At 43.5% G+C, this 13,061-nt stretch overlaps 2 protein-coding genes across 3 annotated transcripts in view; one reads left to right on the top strand and one right to left on the bottom strand.

The window, feature by feature from the left end:
* PLAT (plasminogen activator, tissue type) overlaps nucleotides 1-13,061 on the top strand; it is a 336,360-nt gene that overhangs the window by 32,959 nt on the left and 290,340 nt on the right. The window lies entirely within an intron of this gene.
* LOC142750111 (RING finger protein 112-like) overlaps nucleotides 1-13,061 on the bottom strand; it is a 63,722-nt gene that overhangs the window by 39,201 nt on the left and 11,460 nt on the right. Inside the window, exons 4-7 of one of the 2 annotated variants that reach the window (XM_075858924.1) lie at nucleotides 8,932-9,069; nucleotides 5,282-5,386; nucleotides 2,662-2,712; nucleotides 2,526-2,570 (exon numbers count right to left, since the gene is read on the bottom strand). In XM_075858924.1, coding sequence (XP_075715039.1) covers nucleotides 2,526-2,570; nucleotides 2,662-2,712; nucleotides 5,282-5,386; nucleotides 8,932-9,069 — 339 coding nt within the window. The remainder of the gene's footprint in view (nucleotides 1-2,525; nucleotides 2,571-2,661; nucleotides 2,713-5,281; nucleotides 5,387-8,931; nucleotides 9,070-13,061) is intronic. The other variant, XM_075858925.1, reaches the window with a different exon arrangement.

Raw genomic sequence — 13,061 nt, 5'->3', positions numbered from 1 at the left:
ATAAAAAAACATAAATCATAAAACAAAATATTAAATTTGATCCCCCAATTCTTGTATGTTCTGTTGTAATTTTTCTAACTTTTCACTCCCATGAATTTCTATGATGTCTGGGTGACTCTGTGACTAAATTGAATCTCGATAGATGCTAAAATGGATTTCCCACACCCAGCTACAAGAGGAAGGTTGGAGACTGGTCAGTTTTGATTGTGACATCTCTTATCAGGGGTGATTTCTCCTGTAATTGGGGCAGCAAGTCATTGAACTTTAAAAAATTGCCCAATAGATATATAGCCATGACAGGACTAGGGGCCCTTCACAGGCTCCGGCTTCCATTGCAACCCATTGGGAGCCAACGCTTTTAAGAAAGTATCCAAGGAGTTAAACGAATGGGATTAAAGCTATCTCCAATTCCAGCCTGTACCACAGAATGTCAGCTATAAGTCACAAATCTCTCTCGTGGGTCATGGAGTAGGTAGAGATACATGTGCAATACATTTATAGCACAGTGCTGGAGGTACTTCCCGGTTGTGCCGTAGCTGTATGGCACGGTGCAGGAAGAGGTTAATATGCCCCTCTCTTTTACTATATCCACAGCCTGTCTCACTGCAATAAAAACGGTGAAAAATATAAAAAGAATTCTGTGTGGTCCAGGACCTTTCCCTTCTCACAAACCTCACATTAGACCAGGGCTGTAAGGCAACTGACTACAACAGGAGCCCTCCACCGCTGTTCTGTCTGGTATAGGAGACCAGAAATGATATGATCCTCCTTCTTAGGTAATCCTGCTCCCTTCAGCCAGCCAAAAATTAAAGGGATTAGGAGGAAATTTACCTCCGTGTTCTCTGAAGAATTTCTACAAGAATGTTTGTTGAAGGAACGTGCAGAACATCCTGCAGAATGGCAAACACTGGGGGTAAGTTTATCTTTTGTTTATGACCAGTTCAGGACTGGACTATTTTGAGCCTTCAGGATCATACACCATTTTTAGCACGCTTTAGTAAAACTGCTATGTTTTTTTTTTTTTAAATGCAGGTTTCTTTTTTTTTTTATCATTTTTATACACATCCTTTTTTGCTATATTAGACTTTTTAGGCTTATAGTTTGAAAATAGTAAAACAAATATGCTAATTTATATTATGCTAATTCCAATCATGAATTACAGAAATCGCTGAGCTACGTTGTTTCCGTAAATCCCATGGAACGGAATGGTAGTTACAGAAACAGAGTTTCTCGCATGCTACGCTGCCTCTGTAACTGACATTCAATACTATGGGACTTAAGGAACACAGAGCAGTAGAACGTGGTTTAGGGGGCCCCGTGCTAGAGGTGGGACCCCCATCTATCTGACATTTATGACATATCCTGTGGATATGTCATAAATATCTCTGATGGGAAAACACCTTTAAGGATCTGGACCACCTGCCGTATAAACACCGTGGGCGGTCGGGAACCAGTTAATCTTTCATTTCTAGGCTTACAAGGGCTCTCCAAATTATTTTTTTTAAAGTCCTTCCCTTCCGTCCTCCAATGTTAGCAATTAATAACATTTAGATTTGCTCACTGATTAAATGGTGCCACCTTCTCCCTTCTCTGCATCATGGTCATGTAGTGCTGGGTCCGCCGCAATTTTGTCTTTTAAGTGATGACGTTCCATCCTAGTCTGGCAGTCATTTGCTGTGAACCCAAAGTCGGAACGTCATCAATCACATGCCGTCCGGAGAGTCGGAATGCATATAGTGCAGCACATGACCGCTGAGGCCACTAATTGGCTTCCATGGGCACATGCTGGCTGCTTGTAAACAAAGACCGGGGTACTGGCGTGATGGCATTGCTGGACTGGCAGGGGAAGAAGAAAAGATCAGTATTACTTTTTTTGCTATTTTAATGTACTTGCCTCAGATTTTTTTATAAACTGGAAAGCCCCTTTAAGGGTGGCCATACACATTAAATAACTATCGGTCGAATGAGCTCTGATAGTCTTCCTTGACTCGAGCAAGAGTGCATGTTTATTTGATCGGGGATAGAGGAAAAATCTTTTTACCCGTGCGAACAAATGATCGAGCATGTTAAAATCCAACATTCTTTAGCCTTCTCAACCCTGATATTAAGAAATTCACAAAAATGCCGGCATGCACCCTCAGCGTATGCCCCAAATGTGATTTGAACAGAGCCCCTGCCATAGAGGCAAGACCATGCAGTTGCTATGGGACCCTTGGAAAGAGTGGACCCAGCTCTGGTTGTTTCTATACCTTTAGTACTGGGTGTTTCAGGGCTAACCTCTCCAGAGAAACTGCATTGTTAGCAAACAAGAGGGTGGGGAATTGTCCCAAAATTTGTAGAAAGGGAAAACAAATATCAGGCCCTTCTGTCCTGGGTGGCACCATAATAGGGGTTATAAAGTTCGGAAAAATGTCAAGATAACCTGCAGATTTTAATTTTTGTGTATTTGTTCAGAAGTGCATAACAAGAGCCGGATTTGTATGAGCTTATGCAAACTTGGCATTTTCCATAAAAACATACTCTACCTTTACGTTATGCAGTCTGTCACTTCCAACTCCATTACAATATATCTGGGAAATAACAGAAATTATTATTATAAATTCAAGTAGTGTCCAAAAAGATGAAATCAGTGATATAAACTACATAGATATTTTTCCTTACCTCAAGATAGTCGATATCTGCTTCTGTTATTCTGGAACTTACATTGTACACCTAAAACAACACAAAAGCAAGACCTGTGAAATACACAGTAAGGGAATCTAGAGAACTAGCAACTCTTGTGACCTCCCTGTCTGATGGTTACAACAGTCACATATGGGCATGTAGCTACGGAGTATGGGTATGTTCACACGCAGTGTTTTCAGACGTAATTTGGGCGTTTTACGCCTCGAATTACGCCTGAAAAAATTGCTCCATTACGCCTACAAACATCTGCCCATTGCTTTCAATTGGTTTTATGGTGTTCTGTTCCCACGAGCCTTAATTTTACGCGTCGCTGTCAAAATTACGGCGCGTAAAAAGACGCCCGCAAAAAAGAAGTGCTGGTCACTTCTTGGGATGTTTTTGGAGGCGTTTTTCATTGACTCCATTGAAAACCGCTCCAATAACGTCCGTAAATGACGCCGCGAAAAACGCGAGTTGCTTCAAAAACGTCTGAAAATCAGGAGCTGTTTTCGCCTGACTTTTTGGCCACTGCGTGTGAACATACCCTTATCCATTGAATGGGGTATACATTTGGGCATGCTATTTATTAGTTTGTGTATTTAACTATATAACATTATTATTGTTTTTTTTATAATTTTTTACAACAGGTGATAATTTTATATATTTCTTTTTTTTATGTAGCTAATTTTTACAGAGGTTCATAGACCAAAAAGCGCTTAACATATCAACAAATGTATTGTTGTGAAAAAGGCGCTTAGACAGGTTTTACTATTGGGGCATATGGATGTCCTAGAGCAGGGGTCAGTGGTCAAGGATTAATTTTAATGGGCACCATATAATATGACCAATGCAGGAGAAATGTACGGTCGCTCTCAGATTCCCCTATTTATACCAACAGTTGGGCGGGGTGTTAGCAGTGAGGCCCATGACGATCGACAGCGGGTCTTAAAGAGGCTCTCTCACCAGATTTTTCAACCCCTATCTCGTATTGCAGCAGATCGGCGCTGCAATGTAGATAAGAGTAACGTTTTTTTGTTTTTTTAAAAACGAGCATTTTTGGCCAAGTTATGACCATTTTTATATTTATGCAAATGAGGCTTTCTTAAGTACAACTGGGCGTGTTTAAAGTTAAGTCCAACTGGGCGTGTATTATGTGCGTACATCTGGGCGTGTATTGTGTATGTACATCTGGGTGTTTTTACTTCTTTTACTAGCTGGGCGTTGTGAATAGAAGTGTATGATGCTCGTCCTGCATCGTGTCGGACGAGCGAGGACACATCGGCACCAGGCGACAGAGGCTACAGTTCATTCTGCAGCAGCATCGGCATTTGCAGGTAAGTCGATGTAGCCTCTGTCGCCTGGTGCCGATGTGTCCTCGCTCGTCCGACACGATGCAGGACCTGGGGCAGGAAGTGACGTCACAGCGTGATCTCTCGAGAACACGCTGTGCGTCTGCACTGCCAGAAGCTGGGTGTTAACGAAGAGAAGTGGATGATGCTGATTCGTCAGCATCATACACTTCTATTCACAACGCCCAGCTAGTAAAAGAAGTAAAAACGCCCAGATGTACGCACATAATACACGCCCAGTTGTACTTTTACGTTAAACACGCCCAATTGTACATAAGAAAGCCTCATTTGCATAAATATAAAAATGGTCATAACTTGGCCAAAAATGCTCATTTTTGAAAAAAACAAAACGTTACTCTTATATACATTGCAGCGCCGATCTGCTGCAATAGGAGATAGCGGTTGCAAAATCTGGTGACAGAGCCTCTTTAACTTAATAAGGGGTTGTCCAAGTGATAGCCTGAGCTGTGAGTGCAGAGAGAGCGGCTTGTAATCAGCAGCAGTTTAGTTTACATTTTCTGCTTTTTTTTTTTTTTTTTTAAATGACAGGAAAATATCTAATTTATATAAAATATTGTGGCAAAAACCACCTTAAATTAATGCAGCATATCCTCTCCTCACCAACCCCCCTCATTGATTCATGCTGCGTCACTATACCATTTTCAGCATTGTGTTTTTTGCGGTCTGATCTGCAGTTTAAATTATAGGGCCTGAATTATGGTGTCTGGTCTGGGGGCTGAATTATATGGTGTTTGGTCTGGGGTCTGGATTATATGGGGTTTGGTCTGGGGTCTGAATTTTAGGGTTTGGTCTGAGGTCTGGATTATGGGATCTGGAATAATTTTTGAGTCTGGTCTATATTAAAGGGTTTATCTGGGATTTATAAAATTGTAATTTTAACTGCAGAAGGAATCTGAGATCACCGTTGTGGGTAATTCCCTCCCTTTATATTGTCCTTATTGTTAGGTCCTTATAGTGAGGACAGCATACAGAGAATATTCAGAAAAATGTATATTCTGACAAGCTTCGCCCCATGACAAGCCACTCCTTGAAGAACCATGTTCCATAAAAGCCAAAGTGTGCCCAGAAAAAAAATGTCAAATATTTGAATCTGAATATCCACTGAAGAGACCCAAAATAGTCAACAACTATATTTACAAATTCATTGTCAACAATGAAGAAAAAAGTGACGCTTTCAGAATACTTTTTCCAATTTTAATGTCACTGATGGAGGGTTAATAATGGCTACCACAATTTAGGCTACTTACAAGGTGTGAGCTGAGGAGCATGGTTAACATACACAGCTTTATGTTGGCTTTTCTTTCACCTTCTATATCCATCGAACCTTCTGTGTCCAGCAAAAATACAGCTATCTGCAGGTTTAGGATAGAAGAAACGAGGTTAAAACTTTAATGGCCATACCCTGTAAAATAAATAAATATATATATACTCTACCGTTCAAAAGTTTGGGGTCACCCAGACAATTTTTGTGTTTTCCATGAAAAGTCACACTTATATTTATCAAATGAGTTGCAAAATGACTAGAAAATATAGTCAAGACATTGACAAGGTTAGAAATAATGATTTTTATTTGAAATAATAATTTTGTCCTTCAAACTTTGCTTTGGTCTTGGAATGCTCCATTTGCAGCAATTACAGCATTGCAGACCTTTGGCATTCTAGCTGTTAATTTGCTGAGGTAATCGGGAGAAATTTCACCCCATGCTTCCAGAAGCCCCTCCCACAAGTTGGATTGGCTTGATGGGCACTTCTTGCGTACCATACGGTCAAGCTGCTCCCACAACAGCTCTATGGGGTTGAGATCTGGTGACTGCGCTGGCCACTCCATTACAGATAGAATACCAGCTGCCTGCTTCTTCCCTAAATAGTTCTTGCATAATTCGGAGGTGTGCTTTGGGTCATTGTCCTGTTGTAGGATGAAATTGGCTCCAATCAAGCGCTGTCCACAGGGTATGGTATGGCGTGGCAAAATGGAGTGATAGACTTCCTTATTCAAAATCCCTTTTACCTTGTACAAATCTCCCACTTTACCAGCACCAAAGCAACCCCAGACCATCACATTACCTCCACCATGCTTGACAGATGGCGTCAGGCACTCTTCCAGCATCTTTTCAGTTGTTCTGCGTCTCACAAATGTTCTTCTGTGTGATCCAAACACCTCAAACTTCGATTCGTCTGTCCATAACACTTTTTTCCAATCTTCCTCTGTCCAATGTCTGTGTGCTTTTGCCCATATTAATCTTTTCCTTTTATTAGCCAGTCTCAGATATGGCTTTTTCTTTGCCACTCTGCCCTGAAGGCCAGCATCCCGGAGTCGCCTCTTCACTGTAGACGTTGACACTGGCGGTTTTGCGGGTACTATTTAATGAAGCTGCCAGTTGAGGACCTGTGAGGCGTCTATTTCTCAAACTAGAGACTCTAATGTACTTGTCTTGTTGCTCAGTTGTGCAGCGGGGCTTCCCACTTCTCTTTCTACTCTGGTTAGAGCCTGTTTGTGCTGTCCTCTGAGGGGAGTAGTACACACAGTTGTAGGAAATCTTCCGTTTCTTGGCAATTTCTCGCATGGAATAGCCTTCATTTCCAAGAACAAGAATAGACTGTCGAGTTTCAAATGAAAGCTCTCTTTTTCTAGCCATTTTGAGAGTTTAATCGAACCCACAAATGTAATGCTCCAGATTCTCAACTAGCTCAAAGGAAGGTCAGTTTTATAGCTCCGCTAAACAGCAAAACTGTTTACAGCGGTGCTAACATAATTGCACAAGGGTTTTCAAGTGTTTTGTAATCACCCATTAGCCTTCTAACACAGTTAGCAAACACAATGTACCATTAGAACACTGGAGTGATGGTTGCTGGAAATAGGCCCCTATACACCTATGTAGATATTGCATTAAAAACCAGACGTTTGCAGCTAGAATAGTCATTTAGCACATTAACAATGTATAGAGTGTATTTCTGATTAATTTAATGTTATCTTCATTGAAGAAAACTGTGCTTTTCTTGCAAAAATAAGGAAATTTCTAAGTGACCCTAAACTTTTGAACGGTAGTGTATATATGCACCCCCAAATCCACCCCAAAGAGTTATGCCTCATTTTCCTCTGCAGTAACGATGATTAAAAGGGAATCTGTCACGTCGAAAATGCAGTCCAGTCTGCGGGCAGCATGTTATAGAGCAGTGGTGGGTGAGCAGGTTAATGTATATATTTGTAGCAAAAGATTAAGTATAATCTGAAATGTATTAATTTAAACCTCTTGTAACGGCTGCGGTCGCGGACCACCTTCGTCCCTCACTGTCAGGCAACTGCAGACTCTTGGCCTCCTGCCAGCGTCTCTCTCCTCGGAAACGCCAGCTCCCGCGGCCTACCTGCCTAGGACTGTGTTCTGAGGTGTGTGCTAGTGCTTGTCCCTGGCCTAAAAGGGCCAGCGCGCCCATTCTAAAAGTTCCCTAACCAATCCCCAGAGCATCCTGGACTATAAAAAGGGCTCCGTCCTTTCACTCCTTGCATGAGCGTTGTTGTATATCCATGTTCTTTTTTCAAGCGGTCCCTTTGTTATAGTCTGCTCCCAGTGATCCCGTATACTGCTTCTTGTATCCTGTATTCTGTTGCTGTGTTGTTTCCTGTACCTAAGCCTTTAGTTGGAGTCGTGTGTGTCATCTGCCACGTCTGCTGTCATCTGATATCATCTGCCACGTCTGCTGTCATCTACCATGTCTGGTATCATCCGCCACATCTGACGTCATCTGCCACGTCAAGCTCCATCCGTGCGAAAGCCCCTGCTACTGTCTGGACTCTTACAGCTACTCTTGTGCTAAGGACTTTGCATAGACTTTATATAGACTCTTATTTGGCCAGCTGCCACTCCGCTACGGCGGAGCGGCCTAGTCTGTCCACATACCCCTAGATCGTGACACCTCTGCTCACTCTAGGATTAGGTGTCCTACTCAGTGATTGACAGCCTTTCTTCTATAAATGTGAATACAGAGAGAGCTGGCAATCAGTGATTAGGACCGCCCACTGGACTCCTAAACCCAGGATGTGCATAGGTTTAAATAAATAAATTACAAGTTATACTGAATCTTTTGCTACAACAATATATAGCAACCTACTCAGCTCCTCCTGCTCTATAACATGCTGCACACAGATTGGTCTGTGTTTTTTAATGTGACAGTTTCCTGATCAGGCTGCACAGAACTTATTAGTATTATACTCAGATCTCCATCAGATATGGCAACATTTACGTCAAATTGTCAGAGACTTTTTTTTATCCTTTACCCCAGTAGTGTGTAACCAATGGAAGTTTCAGGCTGGGTTAACACGACCATGTTACGTCCGTAATGTACGGAACGTATTTCGGCCGGAAGACCCGGACCGAACACAGTGCAGGGAGCCGGGCTCCTAGCATCATAGTGATGTACGATGCTAGGAGTCCCTGCCTCTGCGTGGAACTACTGTCCCGTACTGTAATCATGATTACAGTACGGGACAGTTGTCCTGCAGCGAGGCAGGGACTCCTAGCATCATAGTGATGTACGATGCTAGGAGTCCCTGCCTCTGCGTGGAACTACTGTCCCGTACTGTAATCATGATTACAGTATGGGACAGTTGTCCTGCAGCGAGGCAGGGACTCCTAGCATCGTACATCACTATGATGCTAGGAGCCCGGCTCCCTGCACTGTGTTCGGTCCGGGTCTTCCAGCCGAAATACGTTCCGTACATTACGGACGTAACATGGTCGTGTGAACTCAGCCTTAGTCTTACAGCAGCTGGGGAGCCAAAGGTTGCACACCACTGCTCTGTACAGTCTCTGGCGGGCAACAGAAGCTTCTACACTCATCGCCTGGCTGGAGCTAAGAAAATGTGGAGCACACCTTATGTGAAACATAGTATATCACTTACTTTCTCTCCATTTTTCTCTAAGATGAAGGGTTTACTCCATATCCAAATCCCATCAGTGACTTTGTCTGAGCCAGGCTTCCAAGGAAAGCCCTTTAATACCTCATCTTCTGCTCCAAGATCAAATGCCTTAGCTGCTTCCTACAAAGAGAATTATTGGGGTATATTTATATTTTGTCATATGATCCAATACCCAATATGATCCATGCACACCATTCACTAGGACTTAGTTATATTAATTACTACCTAACAATTAGTGAATTGATAAATTAAATAATTCCTATCAAAAGAAGGCATTAGAGTGTTCTCTAGCATTTCTCAAAAGGGGTGGTCTTGATAAGAAAACCAATTTCCAAATACCCTTTTATGGCATTCTGAGTTAATAGCAGGAGAGTGGCCCTTGTTCAAGACCTTCATGGATTAGCTTGAGCCGAAAGTATCTACAAAGAGCGTCCCTCGCTATCGAGGACTCAGCATGTGAATGGGACAATGGACTCCATGTAATGTATAATTTTTCCTGCTTTTGGCTCTGCAGAAGAATTGTACACTTGCTAACATGTTCCTTCACAAATTACTGGTAATCACTGGGCCCCCCTAGAGCGGGACACCCTGCAGTGGGCTGCTGACTGCACACTGCCTGTGACATGCATGCTGCTGCGCAAGCATAGTCTGCAGCCACTCCTGTGTCTTTTCTTTTCCAGTGGATTAGATCTGTGGATCTCCAGTTTCTTGTTCATAATTTGGAATGATCTATAATACTTTAGCTTTAAAGAATAAGGCATCATGAGACATGTAATAACCAAGAACTGACTGAAGTCAGTACCATGGCAGCAGGTGGGGGACACTTAAAATGTGGGCTAGGTTATGAGATGGTGGAAATAATTTCATGTGTCTGTGGGAATTTCCCTATTTAAGTTAAACATATTTTAAAATATTTTTTCATAATCATTATTTTTTTTTAAAATTCATTAGATACCACCATTATAATCAGTGCCATAATATCACGGGTGCAAATGGTTACCCTTGTGACCAGTTTCATAAGATAAAAATATACACTCTGTGACCTGTCACAGCTGAGGGCAGTGGACAAACTAGACTGCTCCGCTGTAGCGGAGAAGCAGCTGGCCAAACAATAGTCAATAATAGTTTCATACAAGAGTACCTGGGAGGATATTCAGGCAGACGCTCAGAGTAGCAGACACGTGGCACAGGTGATTCTTGGTGTGGCAGATCACACCAGACGTGGCAGAAGATACCAGTTGTGGCAGATCACACCAGACGTGGCAGATGAGGCACACATGACTCCAACAATAGGCTTAGGAATAGGAATGAAACACAGGATACAGGAAGCAGGAAAAGGGAACACTGGGAGCAGGATACAATTAAGGGACCATTTGCATAGATGAACACAGGAACACTAACAACGCTCAGGCAAGGAGAGGAAGGGGAGATCCCTCTTTAAAGTACAAGGTGTCACTGGGTTGATTGGGTAACTTTAGACAGGTGCGTGTACACCCTTAGTGACACAGGAGAGCACTGCAGCCATGTGTGTCGGCGTCTCTGAGGAGGGAGACGCTGACATGAAGATACAGTCTTGCGGTCGCGGCTGCCAGTAAGTGGGACGTTCCGGCGGTCAGCGACTGCGGGCATAACAGTACCCCCCTTACGCCCCCTCTTCTTAAGTGCAAAGTGTAAGAGGAACTGATGGGGCATTGATGTTCTCCTCCGGCTCCCAGGACCTCTCCTCATGACCAAACCCTCTCCAGTCCACCAGATAGAATGTCTTTCCTGCTACCCTCTTATAGTCCAGAATCTTTTTCACCTCAAAGATGTCAGAAGAACCGCTGGGAGCAACTGCAGAACGAGGAGACTTACTATAGCGGTTCAGAACCACGGGTTTCAGGAGGGATACATTAAATGAGTTGGAGATTGTGAGGGTAGGAGGCAGCTGAAGTTTATAGGACACAGGGTTTATTTGTTGCAAGACTTCAAAAGATCAGAGGAACCTGGAAGCAAATTTGTAAGAAGGAATTTTTAAGCAGATGTTTTTAGAAGATAACCAGACTCCAAGGTGAAACTGAGGAGGTTCTCTTCTTTGCCTATCAGCATTCCTCTTCATGCAGTCGACCGCCTGTAGGATAGTTGACCTGGTCAGCTGCCAGATGTGAACAAAGTCCCCAAACGCAGAGTTAGCTGCAGGTAACTGAGATGTAATAGGAACTGGAAGAGGGACCCGTGGATGTTAGCTGTAAACGATGAAGAATGGAGTAGAGGCAGTAGATTCACTTGTCCGGTTGTTGTAGGAGAACTCGGCCCAAGGAAGAAGCTGCACCCAGTTGTCATGCTGAACAGAAATGAAGTGATAAAGGTAATTCTCCAATATTTGGTTCATTCTCTCAACTTGGTCATTAGACTGAGGATTATAGGCAGGGGAAACGTCCAATTTTATATCGAGGAGTTTACAGAGGGCTCTCCAGAACTTTGAAGTGACTTGAACCCCCCGATCAGACACAATATGGAGAGGTAAGTCATGCAGACGAAAGATATGTTGTATGAAGAGGTTAGCCAGACGAGGAGCAGAGGGAAGACCGGTTAGTGGGATGAAATGTGCCATCTTAGAAAAACGGTCCACCACCACCCAACAGTAATGCATCCAGCCGAAAGAGGAAGATCCGTAATAAAGTTTATTGCAATATGTTGCCAGATGGTAGGCGTTGGAGCATGCCAGCAGGTCTGGAATGGTCAGCTTTATTAGAGGAACAGACAGTGCAGGAGGAGACAAAGTCTACAATATGTTTAGGCAGCGTGGGCCACCAGTATTGGCGTGCAACTAAGTCCCGAGTATTACGGACAACAGAGTTCCTGGCATGTTTGGAGCTGTGTCCCCAGTTGAGAATATTTCTCTTATCTGCAAGATGGACAAAGGTCTTCCCAGGAGGAATGTCTCTAATTTGCAAAGGATTAATGGGAATAAAACTGGAAGGGTCTATAATATATTGAGGGGTCTCTTCAGAGTCTTCCGTCTCGAACGACTGGGACAGGGAATCAGGCATCACATTCTTGTTTATGGGATGGTATTGGAGCACAAACTGGAATCTGGCGAAGAACAGTGACCATCTGGCTTGACGAGGATTTAACCGTTGAGCAGACTGGAGATAGGTAAGATTCTTGTGGTCGGTAAAGATGATGATAGGATGTATGGTGGCCTCCAGCAAATGTCTCCTCTCCTCCAAGGCCAATTTGATGGCCAGTAACTCCCAATCCCCAATGGAATAATTGCGCTCTGCGGGGGAAAAAAAGTCTTGAGTAGCAGCCACACACCACTGCCTTAACCTTGGAGTTTCTTTGGAACAGAAGTGCACCTGCACCAAGAGAGGAAGCGTCAACCTCCAAAGAGAACTGTCGGGATATGTCCGGATGATGGGGAATCGAGGCTGAAGTGAAGGCACACTTGAGGCTGTTAAATACTGACTCTGCCTCCGGGGTCCATACTTTAGCGTTCACACCATTTTTAGTAAGGGCAGAGATAGGAGCAAGCGCCGAGAAGTTTGGGATAAACTGCCGGTATAAATTTGTGAATCCCAGAAATCGCTGTATGGCCCAAAGGCCCTGAGTAGGTGGCCACTCTAAGACGAACTTCACATTATCTGGATCCATTTTGAGACCTCGATTGGAGACAATGTAGCCCAAAGGGCAGAGAAGGCTGGATAAGACGAACCTGTGGCAAGCAGCGATGGAGACACTTGGAGCCCCATTGGAGTTCCAGTTGAGAACCGGAGCATGAAAACGAAGCCAAGGCAGGCCCAAAATAGGATTGACAGCTTTAGGCAGGTCAAAGAAGACAATTTGTTCCGCATGGAGGATTCCGACATGAAGTTTCAGCTGTTCAGTCCTGACCAATATAGGATCGGGTAGAGGTTGCCCATTCACTAAGGCAGCAGCCAGAGATCTCTCTAGAGGAACCGTGAGCAATTGGAGATGATCTACTAGATCCTGTTGAATGAAGTTTGCCGTGGATCTGGAATCCAGGTACGCAGAGACAGTTTTGGCAACCGGTGTAATTTCACCTAGGGTTGTCTCTCCAACCAACACTAGGCGCTGGAGTTTGCCAGCTTCAGAGGACATTGACGCAC

Source organism: Rhinoderma darwinii, chromosome 3 (genome assembly GCF_050947455.1).
Source record: "Rhinoderma darwinii isolate aRhiDar2 chromosome 3, aRhiDar2.hap1, whole genome shotgun sequence".
Classification (NCBI taxonomy): Eukaryota; Metazoa; Chordata; class Amphibia; order Anura; family Rhinodermatidae; genus Rhinoderma; species Rhinoderma darwinii.
Note: the sequence above shows the minus strand (reverse complement) of the source record. Positions and strands in the feature narration are given on the sequence as shown.